This window comes from Grus americana, chromosome 5, assembly GCF_028858705.1.
Source record: "Grus americana isolate bGruAme1 chromosome 5, bGruAme1.mat, whole genome shotgun sequence".
In the NCBI taxonomy this organism is placed as follows: Eukaryota; Metazoa; Chordata; class Aves; order Gruiformes; family Gruidae; genus Grus; species Grus americana.
Window position 1 is genome coordinate 6,202,326 of NC_072856.1, and position 26,792 is coordinate 6,229,117.

Genomic DNA, 26,792 nt, shown 5'->3' on the forward strand with positions numbered 1-26,792 from the left:
AAAAAAAAATCATCTGCACTTGTTTTAAGATGGTTTTGTACTGATGCAAGATATATAGTCCTGGAATAAGAAAACGAGAACCTAGTTGTTTCTGCTAAGTACTCAGAACATGCAGGTAAAAAGTTGTGTTTTTTCAGGTGCAGGACACGTTCCCACTAGCTTTATCAGCACAATGAATTCTAGTCCTACAAATTAAAGGTGGAAAACATATTTTGTTATTTAATCTCTGTATTAGATTTTGATATTTAAGGCTATTTCTCCTGTGGGTTAAATAAATCTCAGAGGTAGTGAATGGATTATTTGCTCTGTTGTTCTTTGTGATATGGCGCTTTTTTAACTTGAGTAACCATGCCTGTGTAAGTGAAGTCTGCAGCCTAGCACTGGGGAAGAGTACAAGATTGGTTCTATACAAGTGAAACAAAATCTACTGTAAACTTTAAGCAGAAATATTACCTCATGCAGAAACAGGGGAAAAACCCATTTGAGTTCATAACAGAACTTGACTTGGAGTGTTGTCAGCTGGTTAGAAAAACTGAATTCTTGAGCTGTATTCTAAAACTTGCTAATAATAGAATATTAAATTTGCCACTGATTTTAAGGAAAGCAGAACTGTGTCCTTGGTTTGTGACATTTATTATTTTATGCCTCAGGGTACAATGTACATAATGAAGCTCACCAATACAGTGAGACTGAATGAATATTCAAAAAGTGCTTCAGGATCCCCAGATGAAAGCTGCAATAGAAATGGAAATAAATATTATTACTGTCACACCGGGTTACTTGACACCTGGTTTCTCCATGCGTTTCATGTTTTTCTGAAAGCAATATGCATGCTATGAAAGAAGGTCTAGGTACTTTGAGGCAAGCTTAGCTTAGAGGATGGGAGCTTGAATTTAATTCTAATTTAATGAATTGTGAGTCTTCTTTCTAATCCAATTTAAGCACATTTTATTCTACAGGATTTGGTGAAGTAAATCTTGATTTTCATCAGAGTGAATAAGAATAGAATTACATTTCTCAAAGCCACATGAATAAAACACTGGAAGGGGGTTGGAAATACATATTTCTTTTTTGCACTTGCCAAGGGGCATAGTACAATCCCTAGTGTATGTTAATTTGCGCTATATATTCAACAGGGAACATGTGCCTGAAGGTGTTCTTTATTAGGTAAATGCAAAAGTGTAAGTAAGAATTTACAAGAATTAAGTCAAATTACATGAAAAATAACCTGGAAAGTATTCAAGGACTCTGACCAAACCAAAAGAGCAAAGGACTTGCTGCTGCAATACATCACACTGCAACCAAGTCTTCTGCAATATATGGCAAGACTCTTCACTATCAGTTGCACAAATGATTCATCAGAAACAATGTGATCAAAGTTGGTTTTTTTTGGGGGGGGGGGCTTTAATGTAGGGCAGCTAAAACGTTGCCATTCTGAGGATCTGCTGAAGTGTTGGTGAGTACAGTCTCTGAGAGCAGCCTGTGGAGCTGCTGCTAGGTAATAGCAACTTTCTGAGGATAGAAGCAGCAACTCAGGCTTGAGGAAACAAAAATGAGGTGTGAAGACATTCTTGTCCTTCACAGTCCTAATCACACTGAGGACTGACCTGGGGGCCCTCAGCAGGAGCGAGCGCTCCCTTTCTGGGTCCTTTGTCTTCTGCATCTGTAGCACTAACGTGTGAAGAACGACAGCATTCCCTCTTGGGACAGGTCTTTTCTAGAAAATATGTGGCAGACCTCAGATAAATGTATGCCTCTTGTCTCAGCTGTCCTACCCAGGATAGTAAAATGTGCCAAGGAAGGCTAGTTATGATAAGGGTGGTTTGAAGTTTAGAGTAGTCCTGTGTTGCAAGGTTCAAGGTCAAATACAGTCTTCCAGCAAGACTTGGCTTGTGAGGGAGCTTCTCTACAGACCATCTTACACTAGAACTAGGGATTATTTGTAGGTCAAAAAGCATTTCTTAAACACGGAAAGCTTGTTAGTCAGAAGCACCATAGTGGGTTTAGTCATACAACATGCATATAAAATGTGTAAGACGTCATTCCAAATAACCTGTTGTCCTCTTTAACAATTGATGAAGGTCGCCAGAGCTTTTCAGTCTGCATTTGATATCAAATACCTAAGTAATTTATAATAGGTTGTTATGCAGTGAAAACATTTATTAATAATGTCAAGCTATATCTCTAAATGTGAAGTGGAACCATTTCTTCCAAAAACAGGATTAGGGATCATAGACTAATTTTCACTTTTGTTAGCAAAAAGCCGGAGGGCAAATGGCATTTGTGTAACTTGAAAGTGGGGGTTTTTTTCCAGTGAATCTGAATAAATAGGGTAAGTAGTGATTCTGTATCTCCGTGATAGGTTAACAGGCTCTGAGGTATTTTTGGAGAAGGGCTCTTCACTTGACTGTGCTTCATGCTAACTGCTTGTATCTTAAGAAACAGTTATTTTTTTAGGAAGTGACCTTGAGGTTTGCAAAGTTTTTTCCCATTAGCTGCAATTAAAGTGTATGAAAAGAGCTGGGTAACTCTGAATGAGGGGAGAAAATAAAGAATGAAACAGGGAAATATTCAAAAATAGTTTGGCTAAGTAGAATAAGCTTAGTCTGCCTTTTATAGTTTGTTCCTCTTGGTCTTTTATATCATGCTAACAATTTATAAGAACACATGGTGATGGAATTGTTTGACAATACAATTATTGTACCGTCTGTCAAAATAAAGGAGAAAGTATGTCTGTGTAAATTCCTTTTTCCCAGTTGCTCAGTGCTCACTATGAAAAATAACATTTAAGTAACACATTATCATGACTTGTAAAAACAAACAATAAACGATATGGTTATTTTGATATCAGTAGGATTTTTCTTAGTCATAAAAAACTAACATAATATGGGGAATTTAATTCAGAGATATCCACCACCAAATAAGAATCTTAAGAACCATCACAAAGTCATGGCTGCAATATTTTTACTAAAAAGATTAGGTGTTCATGCCACTTCAAAATTATTTATTTTTTTTAGTAACAGCCCTTACGACAGGTCCAAAAGTCCTAACTGTCTGACAGAAAACTGTTTCATTAATTAAAATGTAACTTACAGCTTAAAAGTTGCATTTATCTAAGAAAACCTAGTAGGTAAAAATATATTTATCTTTGCTTTTAGAAGTATTTAACACTTTGTAGAACAATTTTTTCCCAAAGGAAATTATATTTGCTGTTTTATGTAATAGCCTAAACAGTTCCCTGTGGCTTTTGGAGTCAATTCCTACACTATAACTTGAGAATTAGACCATGAAAATTAATATTGAGTACATTAGGATTTCCAGATATTGCCAAAATAGTCAGGTGTTAATGAACGTATTCCAATCCCATCTTAATTGCTCATGTCTTAGTCCTGAGCAAGATACAAGAAGTCTGGCGGTAAGCAAATAAGCATACAGCTGAGCTTTGACTGTGTGGTAATGATGCGATATTGGTATTCTTCCATCCTTCATCTGTAGTGAATAACTAACTATTGTCTGACTCTTAGAATTAGATCACTGCCATCTGCTAAAGCATTCTGTATTTCGATGGGGGAAAATTTAATTTGAGCATTTCAAGGTCACAAACTGCTGTGAGTAAAGGCCACTGGATGGAAGCTGTTGCCTTTAATAAACGTAATGAGCTCTGAAACACACAAAGCTCTGAGTACCTTAGATGTCTGTCTCCAGGAGACAGAAGCAGTGTCCTTGCTTAATATTGCAAAGTTCAGCCTTAGAACACCAATGTATTTCATTATGTATTGTCATAACTGCATCTAGATAGTAATTAAAGGCAGTCATCATTTGGAAAGAGGTGAATGTCAAACAAGAACAAAGAGTGGGTAGAAAGGAGGAGAAGATGTAGAAAGTTTCTTAGTTTCAGTTTTACAGTTTCTGTGTCTTTTAATTTAGAGCTAAGTATAAATGTTTATTATGCACTCCGGATTTGGTGACTGAAAGTAGAATTTTTACATCTCTTCTAGAAAATGGTATTATGCCTTGTCCTTGGGACTGACTAAAAGCATCATGCAAATGGTCCAATACAGACTGATGTGCCTTAAAACATGAAATTATAGACATAAATGTACTTAAATGGATAGGGTTATCTCTATATTAGCTCCAGTAGCCAAGCCGTATAAATCCCTCTTTTGTAGCTCTCTATAGCTATACTTTATGACTAAGTGACTTTTCAGCTGTTAGAGATTGAGTAGAAGAGCCTTAAAAATGCTTTTATAATATGAAAGCAAAAATGAATTACTTTCTAATTAATACTGGTCTCATTTTTTAAAAAAAAAATCATAGACTTATAGAATTGTTTACGTTGGAAAAGACTTTTAAGATCATCAAATCCAACCATTAACCCAGCACTGCCAAGTCCACCACTAAATCATGTCCCTGGGCACCACATCTACGTGTCTTTTAAATGCCTGCATGGATGGTGACTCAGCCACTTCCCTGGGCAAACTGTTCCAGTGCTTGATAACCCTTTTGGTGAAGAAATTCTTCCTAATATCCCATCTAAACCTCCCCTGGTGCAACTTGAGGCTATTTCATCTTGTCCTATTGCTTGTTACTTGGGAGAAGAGACCAACTCCCATCTGGCTACAACCTCCTTTGAGGCAGTTGTAGGGAGCAATAAGGTCTCCCCTCAGCCTCCTTTGTTCCAGGCTCAACAACCCCAGTTCCCTCAGCCACTCGCTCTCTAGACTCTTCACCAGCTTTGTTGCCCTTTGGACATGCTCCAGCACCTCAGTGTCTGTCTTGTAGTGAGAGGCCCAAAACTGAACACAGCACTCAAGATGTGGCCTAACCAGTGCTGAGTACAGGGGGACGATCACTGCCCTGGTCCTGCTGGCCACGCTATTTCTGATACAAACCAGGATGCTGTTGGCCACCTTTGGCACCTGGGCACACTGCTGGGTCATATTCAGCCAGCTGTCAACCAACACCCCCAGGTCCTTTTCCACCCAGCAGCTTTCCAGCCGCTCTTCCCCAAGCCTGTAGCATTGCATGGGCTTGTTGTGACCCAAGTGCAGGACCTGGCACTAAGCCTTGTTGAACCTCATACAGTTGGCCTTGGCCATAGATCCAGCCTGTCCAGATCCCTCTGTAGAGCCTTCCTGCCCTTAAGCAGAACAATGCTCCTGCCCAACTTGCTGTCATCTGCAAGCTCACTGAGGGTGCACTAGATACCCTTGTCCAGATCATTAAGATATTAAACAGAACTGGCCCCAGTACTGAGCCCTGAGGAACTCTGCTTGTGACTGGCGGCCAACTGGATTTAATTCCATTCACCACAACTCTTTGGGCCTGGCCACCAGCTGTTTTTTTTACCCAGCGAAGAGTATGTCCATCCAAGCCGTGAGCAGCCAGTTCCTCCAGGAGAATGCTGTGGGAAACGGTGTCAAAGGCTTTACTAAAGTCCAGGCAGATAACATCCACAGCCTTTCCCTCATCCACTAAGTGGGTGACCCTGTCATAGAAGATGATCAGGTTATTCAGGCAGGACCTGCCTTTTATAAATAGACACTGACTGGGCCTAATCACCTGGTTGTCCTGTACGTGCTGTGTGATGGCACTCAAGATGATTTGCTCTATAAACTTCCTTGGCACTGAGGTCAGACTGACAGGCCTGCAGTTCCTGGTATCCTCCTCTGACCCTTCCATAAACCTTTGCTCTTTTCTGCCGCATGGATCTCCATCCCTTACCTCAGCTGAGATGACAGGCCGAAGGGCCTCACTAGCGCACTATCCCTCAAACATTGGTGTGCTTCCCCCAGGCTTATCTCTGGTGAGCTTGACTTTAACCCTTTCCCCCTTCAAATCTAGTTTAAAGCTCTTTCAATGAGCCCTGCTAACTCCTGTGCAAAGATCCTTTCCCCCTCCGAGATAGGTGTACTCTGTCTGTTGCCAGGAGGCCTAGTGTCACATAAACCACTCTGTGATCAAAAACCCCCAAATTCTGCCGGTGGTGCTCAGGAATTTTTATTTTTTTAAAATTATTCTGATAAGCTAAACCAGTAAGTGTGTGCTATTTAAGATATCCCAATCAGTGATATCAGATACGTGTGTATGTGAATAGTAATTAACAAAAATTACTGGTTCAACTAACTTAGATTGGTGGTTAAATTAACGGTACTGTGGTGTCTTAAATGTCTCTCCATTAGAAGATCCAAGCTGATACTTACAGGCTATGTATAGCGAGCACACAGACAACAATTTTGGTATCATATCTCTTTAATTATTTCATATGTGTTCAGATTTTTGAAGTGAAGTGCTTTGAAGGAATATTAATATTCTCTTGAGTTGTGATTAAGAAAGGGAATGCTGTTGAATGGAGGTCAGTATATTATTTTTGTCAGTATTCAATGGTAGGTGACAACTCTTTTAAACAGCTGAAAACCTAAACCGCACCATTTGAATAGTTATTTTTTTCCCTGATCTCATATTTTGATTGTTACCTGTATTGTTGTGCAAAATCTTCATATTTTTGACACAACATGCATAGACGAAAAATTCACTATTTGTGGATGTGATTGCTAGGCAAGTACTGAATATATTAATCTTCTGTTAGGACATCACCCTCAGCGGTAGCTGGATGTGGAGTTAGTATTTCCACAACAAACCACTTAGACAAAATTTTGGAAGAGTTTGCAAAAGTAGTTCCATTTATGTCTGTCAGTTGGCACTAGTCGCATGAACCCTTACCTACTTCTCTCTCTGCGGTGATGATAGCGTTCTCTAACTTCTCTTTTGATACAGATCAGCGTGATGTCAAGTCCAGTGATGGTTTTTAAATTACTGACATCTGTCTACTTGAGTGTGGACATGATTTTAAGAACAGCTGTCATGTCATATGCAGATTCACTGTCATTTTTTATCTGCATGATATCCAAACCATTAATCTCTAGGTCAATGTTGCTATAATCTAAATCTGTTTTCTCACAGAGGTTTTGGTTTCCTTACCAAGTCTGCTGCAGCATCAGCTGAACTGGCATGAGGAATTGGGTATGTAGGGATAAGGATTTTGCAAATTTTGAAGGAAGAGCACTCTCCTTCAAAGTTCATTTAATCCTAGTTATTATAAGTACATCCTCCTTTCTCCCATTATTTTTCACAAACCAGGAGGAAAGCTCAATCCTGAAAGAAAGCTAGACTGATTTGTAGAAACAAATTTTTGATTAAATTCAATCTTAAAACTAAGACTGGATTTTCTACTTTCCAAGGCAGGTCGTTGAATTAAATAGGAACTAAAGACCAGATTTGAATGCTTTTGCATATAATATGTTTTACTCCACAGGTGAGTCTGATCAGAATCAACGGGTTTATTCAGTTAGGACCAGTACCGTAGCATTCAAATCCAATACGTGTGTTAGAAGCCTACTATGATAGGTGTTGTATTCTTAGAGGGTTAAAACAATTTTGGATCATAAAATCAGTTAATATTGTTGTAAAAATCCTTAGTTCTCTGAAGATCACGTGCGACTTCATTGCAAAAAATAAACACTATATTTCCTGGTGCAAAAGTAAAGTTGACGTACAGCAATTTTCTTCTCTTGATTGTAAGCTTTCTAGTAAGTGTCATGCTAAATGTTTGTAGATTTAGCAAATACCTAACTGTGGCCTATACCCATTTCATATATAAGCAGAAGGGGTTTTTTAAGATAACTTATTGCTAGAAACAGATGCAAGGTGGGGTTTTGGTTTTTGTGTTTTTCAAAGCTATGAGTAGAGTAAAAAATAGTTAATGGTTAAACTGTTGTTTAGGTACATTTCAAAAGTTCACGCTCAACATGTCTTTAAACTTGTAGATTAACTTTTTGAAGACTGAAATGGAAAGGAAGAGCAAAATGATCCGTGACCTCCAAAATGAGGTAAGAGGAACATTTGATTGTCATTTCCATTCAGAGTTTACACTGAAAGAGATTATGGTTTGGCTTCATATTGAAAACACTTGTTGTAGTAGAAAGATAAAGCTCCAGTGAAATACTTTAAACATGAAAGCAAACAAAAAAGGTGGTGTGTGCTTAGAAATAGTATTTTATTGAATGCAACTGTTGACTCCTTGCTATTGGTGCATAGGTCCATAGTATACCTCTGTAACTTTTACTGTACTTATGAGTTGTGCTTTTTCAGAAAGGAATACTTCATTTGGTTCTATAGATTATTGATACACAGTGAAACTTTATCCACGGTGTTATTACCTGCTTTAAAAATAAACAGCAAGAGGAGGAAAGAGGAAATACAAACTCAGAATTGAGATTCTTAGTAAAATTTTTTTAAAAAAGCACGTTCCTGAAGTGTTTTCCTAAGCTTTATATGTCATGAATATTGATCCCAAAGTCCCAAATAAAACATAAAATGTGTTTTATTTAATTTTTGTTAGTATTAAAATCAATTTATTTTGAAATTTGATCTTGGAATAGAAACTTAAAACATTTGAGCAGCATCATATTTTTTTCTTCCTTATCTTTTTCTCCCCAAACAATTTGTCTAAATCAGGATATAGTTTGCCTTTCCATTGCTTCATTTTGCAAAGAACTTTGCACCTGAAAATAGTATATTCAGATGATGTATTGTTCTTTTACCAGCTGGACTCCTTGTCTTTGTTCTGTTGAATTCTTATGTTTTGCTCTTCTGAACTATTCTGAGTTTGTGTATGAAAGCTTGATCTCCTTAAAGCACTCATTTAAACAGTGATCTCTGATGTCTTTGGTCTATAACTATGTATATTTACAGTCAATGTGAAAAAAAAAGTGCACATTACATTTTAACTTGCAAAGGAAATATTTGTTTCTCGTGTTAAGTCACTTTCTCAGTTGGCTTCATCTACAGTCACAACTGCCTTGCTTTCTTTTCCCACCTGTGATCATTGGATGCTTTGCAATTGAGCCTGTTAATTCTAATAAATCATATCAGTCCAATCCTATTGACCAGCTGTAAAAAAATCCTGTCTCTTATTGCACACAAATAAATACTTCATTAGTCAACATTCAAACCCTCTGACTGCTAATGATTTTCTTAGGTAGGTCAGTAGACTTCTGTAATATTGAGTATATTTATAGCACATTTTAGAAAACCTGCTTTGAGAAGAATCTTTCTTTTTGGAACCAAAAGTATTTGTTTCTCAATTTAAAGACAGAGTGATTCAGCAACATTTTTATTTCCTGATACCCTCCTTTCTGAAGTTGCAAGAGCTGACTGGGTAAACTGGATGTAGCAATGTTGCAAGCATTTTAAGCCCATCACAGGGCCTTTCAGAGAAACATCTGATTTGCATACCTACAATTGTATGTTTCCAATAGTGTGTCAGTCTGCAGAGTGAATAAACATTTCCATCACTACCTAAAATGAATCGGCAATTAAGAACGCTCAACAGTTCTTTGGTTCGAAACATAGATGCCACAGATATGCCAATTCACGCGCATTTTAGATCTGTGTTTCTCTCTTCTTAGGAAAAAAAAAAAGGGAAGCCGGGTGAAATTCTGGGGTACATCATAAATGAATTCAGGCCAGTGGCCCACCCCAGGAGTCACCGTGATCTGGTGGATGGCACTCTGGGTGTGGCACAGTAGTGTGACTCCTTCCATCTTCTGAGTTACAGGAACGTAAGAAATGCTCAACGGTCCATCAGTCTCAGTATCTTGTCTGTGAAGGTGGCAACAGCGAACGCTGTTAGGGCAGAGCAGCGAGCCTGCCTCGCTTCCCACAGCATCTGCAATCACTGGGTTTGGGATGTTAGAAGACGTATCCCTGCCTGTTTAAAGTAGCCTATGTTTATGAACCTGCTGTCCGTTATATCTAAATAATGTTTTTGATCAGATACCGCCACAACTTATACTGTCAAATTCCCTCTTACTTCACTGTTTATGTTTAACTTGAAATTTTTTATGTCCTTTCCTGTTCTCCTCCCTTGAGCAAGTTTTTCTACTTTCTGAGTTGTTCCCAATGTAGCCTTCTTAGCATTATAGAGTCATTAAAAGTTTTGGGGGCCTCTAATACACCATTTTTGAACAGCTTCTAGGCAGTTTGTATGTTTTTTGATCATGTGACTTCTCCTTTCAGAACTTGTTATTCTTTGCCTTATTTTTACATAATACTCTTTCATGAGATTGAACATCTGCATGCTGGATTTGTGTGTTGCTGTTCTGCCACAGTAGTATCCCTTATTGCACTTTGCTGGCAGTTGCAAACAGTCTGCCGTTAGTTCCTATTCAACTCACCCCAAGGAAACCCTTGAAAACAAACCACAAGAATGTTGGTTTGCTTGGGGGCTGCAGGGCTGGCTGCATTAATTTACTGTGTAGCTTCTTTCAGTCACATTGCAAATGTCTGGCACTAAATGAAGCTTCAGGCTGGTTGGGGTCTCTACACTACATGGAGAACAAAAAAGATTATGATTTCTCTTTAATATCTTGCCAAATTCTTGGACAATAGATAAACACACAGGGGAAAAGTATGTATGTAAACCAAGTGGTTGACATTTATAAGACCATAAATATTTAGGGTGTATTTTTCATATATATCTCTACTATCCTGCCACATCTGGTTGTGGCTTTGAGTTTTTAGCGAAGTGTTTTGACTGCAAAACAGCAGAGAAGATGGACAGGGGTTTTGTAAGTCACTGAGTGAATGGTTTCTGTTCTGTATAAATGTTATTTGGGGCATCTGTGATTGGGGCTTCTCAAAAAGCAAAAAGAAATAAAATATTGAAAAATGGTAATTAACCTTAGAGGTAGAGCAATGTTTAAATTAGAGATAACGGTTTCAATGAGAAGGAGAACATACCAGGCAAATAAAACAAACTTTCAGTTTCCTGAAGTCTTCAGTGATGTATTTTCTACTCTAGCTTACCTGCTGCTTCTTCCTCCATATGTCCAAGTTACATAGGATTTAACTATCATTCAGCTGGAGTTATTCAGAAAGATCAGTCTGATTTGTATTACTCATCTCTTTTATGTCATAAAATTAAAAAGGAGGGGAAAAAAGCTCTACTGAAGAGAAGAAAAAAGCCATGTTTTTCTCTAGGGAAATAGTGAATTAATGTCTAGATGCTCTAAATGGAACTACAGAACCTGTACTTTCTACAAATGTTTTGAATGTGATGGGGGAATAAAGGGATTAAATCTTGCAGAAGGAGTATAACAACAAAGACATGGCTAAGGGAAAGAGACGATATCATGTGAAGCAAAGAGGAAATGAGGTGTAGAAAAAAATGCAATAAAGATTTGGTCTTCTAGGTTTTCAAGATTGCATGAGGATTAACTGCTTGTCCCTCCACACCCTCTAAGTATTTAAGAGCAGCAATGATATGTTGCAAAAAAAAAAAGTAAAAGTTTGATGCAGGTACTGACAGTGCTTCCACTGAAGTGATGTATCTGACATACTTTTATTGCTACCCTATCCAAACACATTCACATTAATAAATACTGGAAAAGTCTCTTGTTTCTCATTTAATGAAATTACCTGAAATATTTCCATTTTTTATGTTGTCATCTTGCAATATGTTCCAAGAGCTGTAGGAAAAGCTTGTGGGCACTGTTTATTTTGCACTTATTTTAGGAGGAAACACAGGATAGTACTTGTGATTAAAGAAGCAATGTGGTCCTAGCGTGCCCTGGAAATCAGAAGCTCCATCATTCTGTTCTTGGCTCAGTCAACTAAAGTTGCCTTGAGAGAAATTTGATTTGAGAGCATTGCGTAGTCCTTCTGTGCATCAGTTACTGTGTTGGAAAGCAAATAATAGCTATACCTGCCTAATGGCTTTCTACTGAGCTTCTATACTACGTTTGCCACTTCCCTAAAAGTAAGTCCACTGATATCAATTCTTCTGGAATTTCAATAATTGTTTTTGAGGGTTTTGATAAGGACTTCATGTTTTGACAAAGATTTCACTCAATTTAAATGGTATGACTTCGAGGAAACATTGTTATCTAGGTCCTGCCTCCATTCACTGAATATACATTATGGTTTTAAAAATCTTATTTTTAAGATTGGATATGCTATATATTTGAATAATTGATAGCATTTTATATGTATTTTTTAAAAAGTGCTATCGCCATACAGATATGTAGAGATAGATAATGAAAATGGAATTCCTTTCATAGCTACTTTTGTCCCTTCAAATATTACATTCACCCTCGGTTTGTATTGGCAAATTGTGAATTTTGCCATCTCAGACTCTTCCATGACTGTAAAAATAATTCCTTTCAAATATCACATTCACTCTCAGTTTGTATTAGCAAATTGTGAATTGTGCAATCTCAGACTCTTCCATAAGTGCAAAAATAATTCCCTATTTAGTTCTTTTCTTTCAGTGCATGCCCTACTGCCATTCAACTTTGCAATTTGGAGATAGGAATAGACAACAGCAGCCTTCCAACTGAATGCAGCAGCTGTGATTAGCGTATGAAGAGAGGACATTGTACAGAAAGGCAATTTTCATGCTATTCAAGGCTTTGAAAAAAAAAAAAAAGAAACAGTTAACAACAAAAATCGTCCCTGGTGTGGAGGGAAAAAAGTGCCAAATACAGCGCATGGGGTTTATGTCTCTAAAAGTCCTTTTTTAGAGGTCTCTAAGTGCTTCCTGCAATACCAGAAAAAAATCTGTCAGACTTCCAGCTGTAACATCGTGTGGAATGTGTTAATGTAGTCTAATAAAGGATTGACATGTAAAGAGATAAGCCCTTATTTTGAGAAGTTTCTATTCTTGACAAAGAAACCAAAATCACCGGTGGAGCTAAAAAGCTTGGCAAAAATGTAGACTAAAATAGATGATGTATAAAATACTTTGAAAATTTTCGGGTTTGGAGAGGACTTGTTACAGAGTGAGCAGTTCATTTCTACCATGTCAGTCATGTATCTTTTGTCAAAAATGATGCCAAAACTGCTCTAAAAATGAAGCTAAAGCAGGATGCTGTGTTAACCCTTGTTTATATTAGAAGAATTATGGGTCTTAGCAATTGCTATTTGGCATTCAGAACTGGCTGTTTTGGGTTGAACTCTGAATATGCATATTCACGATTGATTAATTTCTTAAATGAGCGTCTTTTCTGCATTGACGTGTGGTGTGCATTTCGTTAGTCATTCATTTCCTACTGGTACACCTACAAAAGCCATCTTCAGTTAAAGGGAAGTGTCCTAGCTGATGTGCACTTACGTGTGATTTCCTTGAGATAAATGAGTCGGGAATTTTCCCTGAAAGTTAATAAAGGGTGTATATTCTCTATTGAAAGGTAGTGAAATGTTATTCAGCTTTGTCACAAGGATGCTATAGTTGCCTCACATTAGACTTAGAAGTGTGTATATTAAAAAAAAAAAAGTTAGCTCTTGGTTTAAACCATTTAATTACATTGGATGAGATAAGAAAGGACTGTCTAGCTTGTCATATTATCTTTGGGGAAAGTGGTTTACAATATCTCTGTGTATACCTACATTAAGGTATGTTAATACCATTACAGATTATTTTTACAACAACCCCACGTTGATCCATTGGTTTACATCGGGCGATATATTTCTTTGCTGTTTAGACTGTGGCAGAACTTTGAAAAACACAAATTACATAGAAGATGTATAGTAGTACGGGCAATACAAAGTAAACCAGGAGTGGAAAATGAATTTGACTGTAGCTCTCAGTAATATGTGTTCTTTTTGCTAAGAAGCATAGTTTTAAATAACTACCTTGTAAACAATACTTTTGCTCTATTCATGTATAAATTGTGGTTATAACTTTACTGTTAAGTAAATCATCCTAAAACAGAATTTTCTCCAATCTCTCTGTGCTTAGCTGCACTAATAAAAGGTAAAGCCACAGCAGTTTAAAGTCTCGCCTGATCTATTGGGAATCTCATGCCCTGCAGGGTGAATTCAATCCAATTGCTTTGAATTATGGTGGGGAAAAAAACCCCAACAGTACTCCCTTAGTGAAGCCGAAATGAAATTTTAAGGCTTTGAGACTGTATGCTGATGCTATTCTATAAAGTAGTTCTTCACTCTCCATACTCTGCAGATAAAACTAACCTCTGTTCTGTGATTTTATTTTTTTTTTCCTAAATATAAAAGCCTGTCCCCTTAAGAAGAAAACAGGGTGAAGTCCTGTTCCCTCTTTGGTTTTTGCATTGCTCCTACAATTCAGAAAACATCCACAAGTGTCAGAGGCAGGGGTACTGCCCAAGGAAAGGTGAATGAGCAGGAAGAGTACAGAAGCACCTTCAGATATTGTTCTGCTAAAGGACTTTGAATTCAGTATTCTTTCTTGGTTGATGACACCTTCTTTTGAAGTAAAAAAAAGTCCTAATAAAAAAAAAAATTGCTTAAAATGGCTCTATGAGGTTTTTTACTGAATCTGAGAAGGAATAGGTGGAAATGCAGTTTAGTCAGTTGAAAATGGCTCTTGGCGGACAGTGTATGAGATCGTACAGAAAACACATCCTACTGCATCAAGATTGTCAGTGAGATGTATTTATAGTGACACGGTAGCAACTGCAGTGAATGTTAGAATAAGCTTTTATTTTTAAGTTTTCTTTTCCTGACCTTTTCGATCCAAGAGCGTAGAACACATTTTGTCAGTTGCTGTTGAATGACAATCGGAATCAGAGCATCAATTAAGGGAATATGGATCTGCTATGTCTGGACCCCTCTCTCCTAGGCACCATGATATTTTTGGATTCTTCATTCATTCTTTAAATCTAGATCCAGGGTTTGAAGAATCTCATTCACAGCTATGAACTACTAGACAGTGAAGGAGCTATTCAAATAAGAAGATTTAGGTAAAATGTATCCTTAATGAAGGAGAAGATTAAAAATGGGGTGTATACCTACTAGGGCTCTCTTTTAGTCCTTACTTAGCCACAATGTTTAGAAAACTCTGTTTGGATTTTGCCCAATATTCTTTGTCTGCCCTCTTTTCAATTAAATGCAATGTTGAAAATCATAGCAGTGTTCTTTTGTAATCTTGCTGAAGTCATTCTGATGCCTTTACTCAGTTTTCCCATGCTGCCCAGGATGCTTTATTAAATTCTTATTTCTGATATCCTCGTTCACTGAGTCCAAAATTCAAAAATGGGTCTGAATTCCTTATATTTGACTCATCTAGTCTCAAATCTGTGTAACAGGCTTTTTATCCCTGAAGCTTAGTGTTTTTCAATGGTCATTTGTAGCAAAATACCATCCGTGGAGAAAAGAAAGAGTAATTTCCAATCTGTGCTTTCATTTCCTTACCCAGGAAATTGCTATTGGTAATTAGCGCTCCTGGATACTGATGCTACATAATGTGGTGGTGTCTAAGGTAAACTTCTGTGAACATTTCAAAGATCAGATTTTATAGGCCTTTGGGATAAAGGGGATGCTAGAGTTCTCTGATGATCCATTTCATCTTATTTTTATGCAAGTATGACCAGTATGTTTGAAACTAAGGGTTAAGAACAGAAAGTCCTAGTAGTTCCTTCACTACATCTTACTTCGGAAAGGCAGCAAAACCTGAAGTAGATGATCTTGGATAGTAAAGCTTACAAGAGCTGTATGCTCTCCTTTGCACACACAACTCTCAATGACATCTGCTGCGGCTCCACCAAGCAACAGGGGCAGCATGAAACCTAATTAAAATCTTTGATCTTTGAACTTGTACAGAGAGTTTTGTGAATCTTAGTGTTATCCAAATCAGTGTTTTCCAGCATTACAGATCTCAAGGGCAAGGCGGCTCAGAGCCAAGCTCCAGAGAACTTTAAGCGTAGCTGAATTTTTTTAATTAATGTAAAACTTTCCCTGAAGCTAGTGTAAAATTTGCCAAACAGGAAAATGAAAGCGCTGATCTAATTTCTTCATGTTATGCACACAAATCGAAAGTTTGCTTTTAGTACCAAGATGTTAAAATTACCTAGTGGGAAGACCGCTTAAAAGGAGGTAACAACGGTCTGTGTGGTTAAAAGAAGAATATAAATTGATAGTTCAAAATCTTGGGTAGACACTATTGATTTTTATCCTTAGATGAAATAATAAAGGAGAACTTAATAATCAAATTGCCATGGTTCATTAGGAAAGAGATGATGAGCTGTTAATTTCATCGTAACAAATAATGCTATCAATTACTGATGTTTGTCATTCAGGATCAAAAAAGAAGGATCACTTGAGGAGTTCTGAGTCATCCAAATTCAGTATTGGAGTATTCTTTACATCTGAAAACACCACATAGGATTTAATAGCATATATGCGACATAAAAATGCATTCGACTTATTAATTTAAAATGTTCCTTGATAAGGTTATGTTATACCTGGGATGCTGCTGTCCTGGGCTGAGAACTCTCCAGAGCCTACGAAGCGCAGACTACTGGATTAGTTGGCAGGGACATGGCTCTCATATTTATAACTAGATTTCCATGGAAATCAATAAGAATTTAGAGAAAAAAGACTGGTGAACCCCAAATTGATCATATTATGGTACACCATACAAAACTTCCATTGATTTCAAGGGAGAAGGCTTGGAGTGTTTGCATTCTCTTTGGGATCGTACTGTTGAATACAGATGGTTATTTGCTAAGTTCAGTGGGAGCAGAAAGTGACTTATGAAATATTTTTGCTGTTCAGAAATTTAAATTAAACTGGACTGCTGTTGTTTTGTACTTTTTAATCAAGATGAGCTGTAGCTGGAAAATGTCAACTTTATATAGTGAAGTCTTTTCAACTGAGGGTTGATAGCCTGTGACTTTATAAAGATTATAGTTGTCTCCTGAGACTCATTATCCTCTAGTCATGATTTGATCAAACTAAATAAAATATTTGGAATGATAATTCCAATTATGTATGGATATTCAAGGAGGATAAAAAGATAATAATGCAATAATTAATTGAAATTAATGTTAGAATTATTCTAGGAAAATGCCTCATATAAAATTCCTAAGTTGTCGGTTACGTTACTACCTGAGCTAAGGTGTCTGTACAAGCTGCTTGGCTGTAACGCGACCCCACCGTGTTGCTCTAAAAGAAGTAGAATCGCGTGAAACTTGTTTTTCTTGACAGAAAAAAGGGATTGATTCTCATTTACTTTGCACCTATTTCAGCCCGAAACCCTGGAATATTTTCAAATGCAGACATTTTTGTCCCTGCAAAAAAATTCAGCTGTCTTAGGCGGGATGTTTGGAGTTTGTTCGACTCAAATACTTATGTATCACTTTTCCTAATGAATATCTCAGCCTTGCTAGGGAATTGCTTGCCTTAAAAATGTGAAAACATTGATTGTGGAGTACCGTGGGAACAAAACACTCTCAAATTCGACTGGATTCTTTCTATAAAATCACTGCAGCAATTCACTCTATATTACTCTAGTGACAGGAAATAGTTCACCCTCAGTGTCCAGTCAACCTCGTACTGAGTCTTAAATGTAGAAATTGTGCTATTCTGGGCAAAAATTGCCAGTTTTCTGTTAGCCAGAAACATTTTAAACCACTTAGTTCTAGAGTCTTCTCTCCTACACTCCCTTCTGAAGACTGTTCAACCATATTTGGGGCTGCAGATGTTATTGGAGAACGAAATATTAAATAGATCAATTGACTTGTCACTAATTATAGGCATAACAACTCGAGTGAGTTGCATTGATTTTATTTAGTTGTTGTTTAAGTACTGTATTGATCTTAAGAAAGCTGGTTTTATAGCTATGCTATAATTTCAAAATACAGTTTTCATTAGACTGCCTCAAAGTAGCTTTGCCATATCTGCCCCAATAATTTTGTCCATTGGTCAGGTTTAAATATAAAAGCCTTCCCATGGAATCAGTCTTCTGTTCTTCAGAATTTGATTACACAGTTTTTACAACCAAAAATATTTAAAATAACCACAATAATGGTTGAATTATTCCCTTTTTAAAATGATCTCTGTCTTGTAAACAGTATAAAACATGCAGAGTTAAATAGATGTGGAAATGTTTAAGTGAATTTATAGGGATATAATCAAGGAGGTGCTGCTTAAAGTATCATGGAAGGTGATGTCTTGCGTCAATTTTCTTTCGTGCATAAGGATCTGAGTAGTATTTTATCAGATAGCTATGTGAACTCACGAAAGGTCTGCATGGATTAAAAAAAAAAATCTTGTAAATATGTCAGATTCGTATGGTTCATCTACAAGCTGTGCTGTCTTTTGATATATTATGATTGCTTGCTTTCAAATTTAAAATAGTTAATCTATTTCAGACTATAAATTTAATGCTGTATGTGTCAGGTATCCACTACCTGGTCACGTGCGTGTGTACTTGTGCATGTATTTGTATGTATGTATTTGCACGTACATTTAAATCAAAGCCGCTCTTATACATATAGATTCAGATACATATTTATGTGCGTACAGGAATATAACGTGACGTTAAAAAATAACTCAAAAGTACTAAAATGCCAGCGGTTGATTCACTGAAAACTGTAATGGCTCAATTTCTCTGGATGTGCCCAGGAAACTTTTCTCTTTCTGGTATTGATTTGCTGATCTTATTTCTTGTATCAAAATTTCAAATCTTCCCATGTCACTCTTAAATTATTCTGTTTGTGGCAGATTTTTTGGTCTTTATGTAAGGTTGTTTTTCAGTTGATTTCAGTGGAGTTTTGCTCATTTACTGAAGGAGATAATTTGATCTTAAATTTGGAGTACTTCAGACAGCACTGAGCTAGAAAATCCACATTTTCTAAATTAGACTCAGCAATTGTCTCAAGTACTCATTTATGGAAATATATCCATTTAGTCTTTCTTCAAGTGGTATCAGGCTGCCATCCTTAATTTTGACAATGGATAGCTGGTATTCTGCAGGAACAAGTACCTTCAAACATGAAGGATTTTATTCCAGGGCCCATATTGAGAAGCAGGTTACTGGGATGGGTCTACCTGCACATTAAATTAGTGTTTCAGTGGAAGAAGGTGGGATGTGCCGTGCAACGGTGGGCATGGGATGCTTCAGCTGTATGGCCTTGGGTGCTGTGCCACTGGGAGGCATCAAAAGGGATTTGGGGAGTTTTTCCTATGTAGAAAAATCCCCGAACACCATAAAAAGCCCAGAAATGAAGTATCTTTGTGAGAAATAGAATATCCGTTAACAACTTCCTTCTACTTGGATATGTGTTCTTTTTGACTGTTTACTGGTGTTTTAAGGGTCAAAGCAAGATAGTAGAGAAATTGTGGTGCAAACGAGGATGTTTTACTGTTGGCAGGATTATCTTTTGTTGATTTCAAATTTGTTGATTTCTGATAAGAAACTGCTTTCCATTTAAAACAATGTACAGGGACAGCAACAAATATTGGATATTAGAAATAGTAAAAGAGTTGCGTAAAACAAAATTCCCAGGAGAAATTTGATGATGCCTCGTCCGATGGCTAGCTCTTGCTTCAGCTTGGCCTAAATGAACGAGGAGGAGTGGATGGTCGGGCAGTCAGCCTCTCTGCTTGTACTCTGCTGCATCTCTTCTTTAGTCACAGAGGCCAGATGAACCCAATTAAGTTTCTGAGGTAATTCCCACATCTTGTCTGTATTAAATCAAATGCTTGCTACACTGTAAATTTCTCATTTTTTCTGCTGCATAGAATCTGTAGGCAGATTAAATTTAATGGGTTGGTGGGTTTTTTTTTTTCCTCTGGAATTCCCAATAGCATAATTTCTGCTTTTAAAAAAAATATCTTTTCTTGCTGTGCATTTATGCGTTGCAACCACAAGCTTTAGTGTATTTGGTCTGGCTGATGCTAGGCTCTCAGCATTTAAACTGTAGATTTTACGCTGATGAACTTTAAGTCTTAGGAGAAAAAAAGTGGAAATCTGGAACCTGAGAATTAGGATCTCCTCCTTCATTTTCCAAAAATGGGCCTAACTAGATCAAGGAAGTATTAGCACTCGGGCATGAAATTCATATCCTGTAGCTGTTGAACGGATGCTGGTTAGGTTTGGGTGAAAGGTGTAACCTGCTATTTACCAATGCTTCCTTCCTAGAGCGATGTCTGTCTTGTTGAATTGGGATGGGGATTCACTAAGATACCTGATGGGGCAGCAATTAATTATTATGAAATATTTTTTTCTCTTTTTTTTACAACGCTGTCACCTTATTTTAATTTCACAAAAAGGTAAAATGTGGCATGAAAATTCATTGTGAAGAGCACATACTTTTTAGCAAAAATGTAAATATGACATAGCAAAGAACCAGTCAAACCCAGAACTGCTGAGACACATATAAGGATGCAGCAATTCAATACTCTTCATACAAAGAAGTCCCCTTACCCATGCAGTATGCCTCCTTAGTATAAGTTACAGAATCTGGGGTTTTTTTAGCTTCACGCTGCTCCTTTAAGCTTCATTTCAACAACACACAAGAATTGGCTCACTGAATTGACTCATGTGATTATAGTTAATTGCGTCCTTTTCTGGGTCAGAGGGTGACTGTTTTTGTGTGGCTGCAAAAGGAGAAAAATAAAATTTCTTGAACTTTCTATTGTAGCAAAAATCAAAAGCAGATCTAGTTTGATTGCTAAAATATACACAGCTAAATTAGAAGCAATATTATGGCATTGTATTTCACCAAAATGTTTGCTTAGGTGGAAAACCCATTGTAAATATTTTTCTCTTCATTGATGTAGATTCCCAGTGACTGTTGCCAACTCTTGTTTTTATCATTTGGGTAAAGGCCCAGCTTATTTCCATTTGAAAGAGGCAAGTGCGTATGTGCAGTTCATAGTAATCTTTGCACTGCATTGCTTACTACCATGTACGTCCTCTGCGCAGAGCGAGTACCGTGTAGAAAACCGTCAGTTGGGTAGCACTTTCTGTGGTTACTGTGCGTTCTTTAAAATTGTAAAATAATACCCAATTGTTACGGTGGTTTAAGCTCAATGAATGATGCAGAAATCAGTAATTTTAAGTTAATTATTTTTAATCATTAAAAACTCCACATTTTTTCCTTTGGAAAATGTTTGAGTTTTCTTTAGTCATTCTGGTCTTTCTACTGGTGGTGGTAGTAGTAGTCCTGCAAGTGTTAAAAGGAAAGAAATTAAAATGTCACTTTGCCCTAACCTGTGGGGGTTTTCTTCTATTGTTAGTGATGCTTGAAAGTGTATATTTCTAGATCTAATTCAGATTTCTTTTAAAGGTTGATTATATATACTTTTAAAGCAGCCCAAGTGATATCACTTCATTCCATTCGATTAAGGTTGACTTTAAAATAGCGTTCTATGTTTTTCATGCCGTAACTCTCTTACTTGCAAAGGTGAGTGGAGGAGCCAGACAGGACAGTCAACACTGTTATGGGAAATACTGTTAGTCTTTGCAAACTTATAAGCAGAACTATATATTTATGGGGAGAATTCAAGACTATTTGCTTGAAAGAAAGAGGCTACCGCTGCTTGGTGGGTGGCTTAGAGTGAGAAATGTGTATCTTTTCTAGGGGCTGCAGCCTTTTTGTTTTGTAGAAATCTTAAAGAAAGTTTTTTAAGCACATAAATGCATTTATTTTGTGATTCCTAAACGAAATGTTTAGCTTCCACTGTATCTTTTTTTTTTTTTTTTTTTTTTTTTTTTTTAATTTCAGTAACTGGGCTTTGTACTGATAATTTTAACAAACCACTAATCATATCAGCTACTTTCAGGCCTCAGCAGAGGTGATTCAATGATTCAGCCATCTCAAAGTTCTAACTGAAGTTTGTAAAGTATTTGGACAGTTAGACCGATTCAGTTTCATCAGTTGAGCCTTTGCATCTGGATCCCTAAAGCACACAAGTGTTTGCTGATTCTCTTATCTGTGTAAGCCGTGGTATCAGCATCACCCCTGAGATGGATGCCTGTGCTGCAGCGTGGGTGATGACAGCTCGATTGGCTATTCTTCTTCACTGGCCCCTAATCAGGATGCTGATTGTTCTGTGCCTTATTTTTGCCTTTCCTTACTTGCCAAATACTTTATTTCTCTGGTTAATCAACTATCCCGAGGAACAATTGGTAGGAGGACAACTTCTTGAACAAAGTAAAATGAGACATTATCAGTTGTGTTAAATATAATAAGTATAATTGGGAATAGAACCACATGCCTGCCTGGCTTGGTAGATTTAAAGTCTACATCATGATTATGTTGTGTTTTGGCTGTTAGTATTTCAAAGCATAGTTACTCACATTTGCTAGAAATTTGAGTCTACAAGCCTATAAATTTAAATCCTGAACTTGGGGGCATTTGGAATGACACAGCTTTTTCATCGATGGGGAATTTGAATTTTGAGAAATAATTACGGATTCCAAGATACACAGCTATTGAGCAGTAAGTTCATTAAAAGATTGTTCCTCTGAAAATCCAGTTGCATTCAGAAATACTGAAATATATTTTGCAGATGAAAACATACTACTTTTAAATATTATGCAGTCAGCTATAGCTTTAAGAATTCATGAGAAGTATACCTTCTGTGACCTACAGCCAGATCCCTAAGATATTTCTGAAAAGTATATGAGCATAAAAGTTATTAAATTTGCTCAGCAGATGCATTACTTAGATTGCCTGCCTATGACTGACAGACCAATATTCTATTTGATATCATCGGATTGGGTAAATTACATTTTTACATCCTTTCTTTTCCAAGACAAGTATTAATGTGAAATCTGCTGACTGAGCGTCAAATTTGCTTTCTTGTCTAAACCTATTAACACTTAGTTTCAACTAAACTAAAAAGGAAAAATCTAATAGGTATTGAAATATAAAGTACAGTTGAATTAAAAAAAAAAAAAAAAAAAAGAAAAATTAAACCTGCACAGATTTTTGTGGGTAGTCTCTTAGGAATAAGTGCCCTGAATGTTACTGCATTTTGTGCAAAGTGGAAAAACTTTTATAGAGGGCATTAAAATTCCTATACTTTTCCTCCCATGACCCTAAAATACCAAAAATTCCAGGATTAGAGCACCCCTTTGAAAAGATGGATACGTGGGTATTGGAGCTGCCCTCATTAAGACAGAAGCCAAGCTTTGGTCTTCCACAGTCTCGGTGAGAAGCAACACGACAGCTCTCATTTTGTGAGTCGGTGAGGTAAAGGTGAGCTGCTGAATGCCGCCGGGGCTGAGACCTGCCCTGACGCACAGTAGTAGTCACACGAGGCTTTAATACTGCAGAATGAAGGACTAGGGAGCAGAGGGAGAAGGCGAACAAGCATTTGAAGTATTTAAAGTATTTATCTGTGTGGTTACAGATGCAACTTGGGTTTTATACAGTGTTGAAAAAAACCCAGACCCCAGTAGGACCTGTTGTCTGACACTTGCTTAGCGTTAACTCGGTGTAATTCAGTTAAGTAATTTCAGTTAAGCTACCTGACTTCACAGCAGCTGACTGTTTGGATCCATATTGAAGGTGATATGGATCTCTTGCACTGGTTTTGTGCTTATTATTTTTTCTCGACTCTTACTAGCTTATTTCACACTTGTCATGCCACTCCAGAATCTGCACCTAATGAGCACATAGTTGACACACTTGGCCTTTTGCTTTCTGTGCAAGCGTCTTCCTCTTATGGGAGCAGTAAACAGTACTGGGCTGTTCTACATCATTTACCGCTCCCTGCCTTTGTAGAGGAGGTATCACTCATATCTTTTGCTTCTGTGTGTGTGCATGGGTTTTCTTAACGTATCGTAATGATAAATAACGCGTATTTTGCTTTGATGCATTTCCTGGTACTGTATTCAGATAGCAGACCTCTGAAGGACTGTGAAGCCTTTGATGTTAGGGGAATGCTACAACAATGTTCTCCATGGTTATAGCTGCATTTGCCAGCTCCCAGAGTTGAAATCTCAGGCTGAGTCATAAATTTCATGCAGCTGGATGTACATGCAGCGTTTGTTAATTCAAGGGCTCTACACGGAAATGATGGACCTGGTGCGTAGTCATCTTAAATCACCAGACAGACCAATTAATTATTTCCCTTCTCCTCCTTTTGGTCTTACAGTTTTGTTTTGTTTTATACATAGCTTTGACATCACTTGCCGTGTCCATGTGTACTTGATGTGGTTAGCACGCACTGCTAGCTGAAGTCTGGGAGCAGGGGATGTGTTCAACTCGGGACTGATGTTGCACATACTGACGCAGTCCTCAAAGGATGGAATGCCTGCCTGAGTCTCTTCTGGTCTTACGTAGAATAGATTTGCCTTCCTCTTCTTATTTTGGGATGTGCAACATTTCGGTCCTAACCAAACGAGGTTTTTAAAGCATGTGGATAGTTCTCTAGATGCATAAACTTTCAGTTTTTCCAATCCATCGGTACGTAGTGCTTTCCTATCTTAGTTCTGAATCCTGAAGGAATCTGGAGAAAGTGCAGCTAGGCATTAAGTCTGATGTGATTTTATGCATCAGTTAGCACATTCAGCAAAATATTTTGCATCATGATAATCTCAAGCAGGAACATAAACATTCCTTATGTACATTCATAGTCCTCTGAATATTTTAATGGCTTTGATGTTGAGAGATAGGAGAAATGAAGAGCAATCTCTCTTCCTCCACAGATTTTTTTTTTTTTTTTGGTTCTATTTTTAGCATGAAAGGTCCTGTGAAGGTTTAGTTGAATCAGTATCGCAATAATTACTATTATGATTAATTTGCCTATATTCTATGCAGCAAATGACAAAAATCATAAATCTAGAAAATGGCAAGTCTCTGTTTCTCATAAAGCATGTTTCTACTCCTAAAAATACCTTGCCAACATACATAGACTGCACTTAAGCTACAGAAAACACAGCCAAACAGATTTTGTAAATACCATTTATCAAACTATTGAGTTAAATACAATTTTGAGTGGTAACGTATTGATGGTTGATACTGATTGTTTGGGGTTTTTTTTTTTGCAATGATTAAAGTAAGGAACAACAGACTTGTAGACAGTTTGTATCTGTAAACCGCTCTCCTGTGCTTAAAAGACAGAGCAGGGTCTAGCCTGGAAGGTAGGAGCGAGCATAGCGTCGTTTTAAGGGCTGCATTTTTTACTAAAGTATGCTTTGTGTGCTAAATATTTTAAATTGTGATGCCATTCAAGGACAGATGTAAAATCATGCAGTTCCTTTCAAACTTCTTCAGAGAAGATTTTAAATGCTTAGCTAGCACAGCTTTCAAAGTCAGGCCTTGAAAGCAAGGTCTTTTCATTGCTCCCTGACGTAGAAGGAATAATTCCGTAGTCCTGCTTTACGGATACTGGCTGTTGTCAGGAGGTGAGCACTCAGTAAATCCTACAGTTGCCGTTGACATGCGTGTTCTGGTCTCAGGTTTTGCCATGCTTTCCAAATGGCTTTCATTTGGAGATCTGAAGCAAGGCGGGAACTAACAGTAGTTTCAGGGGAAAGTCTAGACTCCTTTTCGTGGCCGCCATGAGTAGCTGCATATACGGGCCATCACGGGTAGAAAAAGTGTCTGGGAATGTTCAGCAGTCCATCTGACTAAGTGGTGGCTCCCATGCGAAATATCTGAGTCTTCTGTTGTTGAAATTATAGCGTGGAAACGACGTGTGATTTATATAACCTGTACAACATAACTATGTAATTGCAAGATTGCAGATTCAACTTCAAATTATTCATGGCTGTGTTTGCTTTCTATTTAAAAACATGTTTTGTCTTGACATGTTTTGACTGTACGGAACTTTATATCTGTCAGATGACTAACACATGGTCTGTGAGGTTAAGACAGGCAAAGCTTTTCCCATCTAGCCTCTCCTTCTGTGTGTGTATGGAGTTGAAGGCATACAGTTTATCGTTGATATCACAAGCTTGTTCCTTCTTCTATTTCATCATTTGTCTTTATTACGCCATTTGCAGTGTAACCACAAGCATTACTATTTACAAAACGCAATCTGTACGTTGACACTTAACGTGTCACTAAAGTAAAGCTAGTCTAGTAGGCTGGCTGAAACATTGTATTTTTATTTTGGAAATGTCTCTGAAACTTTAAGGTTTTTGCTCTTAGCAGGACGCATCAAAGATGATCAAAGGACAGTTAAAATAGATCAGAATTAAATATATTCTGCCATTTCTCCTCTGCTTTTGGAAGGTGGAAGTGTGGCAAAGGCAAGATGCTGGTTTAGGGATGCCTATTCAACGTGCTAAGCATTGCAGAATAGACTCATGGCTGAGGTTCTGACATACAATGCAAATAGTAACTTGAACTGAATGGATTATGATGTAATCTATGAAAATAGGTTTAGAGGAAGTTTTGTTATCAAGCAATCTGAAACTTGTTTTGTTGCAGAAACGATATGGAACAAAATATGAAGTTAATCAAGAATTATGGAATATATTTTTGACATTTAAATACAGTAAATGGCCCCAGTACTTTAAGGCAAATTACTTTTTGCAGCTTGCACATCAATGCAGCTGTTCAGAGAACATTATCAATAATAGATGACATTTGGAATGTGCACAAAAGCAGGATGCCAGGAGATAATGGTAAAGACTAACAGTGTGGTTACAGAGGAAAAGATGTCTGTTGAATACTGCCTTCTTTTCAGTGTATATTGAAAGATATAGCAAAGTACTAACAATAGATTTTTCTGAAAAAGGAAGCACGTGCTTTTCTTTTGTAGGCACAGTTCACCATTTGCCAAATTATGGAGATATGTCTTTGCCAAATGTTATAGCCTATTGGGCAGAGATTCAGAGCGGAAAACACCACATGTGCTTCGATAGTTTTCAATATAAGTCAGAATTGCCAGAATTTCACAGTTACACAGTACAACCTCGATCATTTAATTGTATATTATCTGAGGTAAATGATGAACAAATTCCCTTTGACCTTTGCTGAACATCAATACTGAATTGATCCGTC

The 26,792-nt window shown here is 37.3% G+C and overlaps 1 protein-coding gene across 1 annotated transcript in view; it reads left to right on the forward strand.

Moving 5' to 3' along the window:
- LUZP2 (leucine zipper protein 2) overlaps window positions 1-26,792 on the forward strand; it is a 202,616-nt gene that overhangs the window by 95,447 nt on the left and 80,377 nt on the right. Inside the window, exon 5 of the mRNA XM_054828713.1 lies at window positions 7,827-7,889. Within this exon, the coding sequence (XP_054684688.1) occupies window positions 7,827-7,889 (63 nt within the window). The remainder of the gene's footprint in view (window positions 1-7,826; window positions 7,890-26,792) is intronic.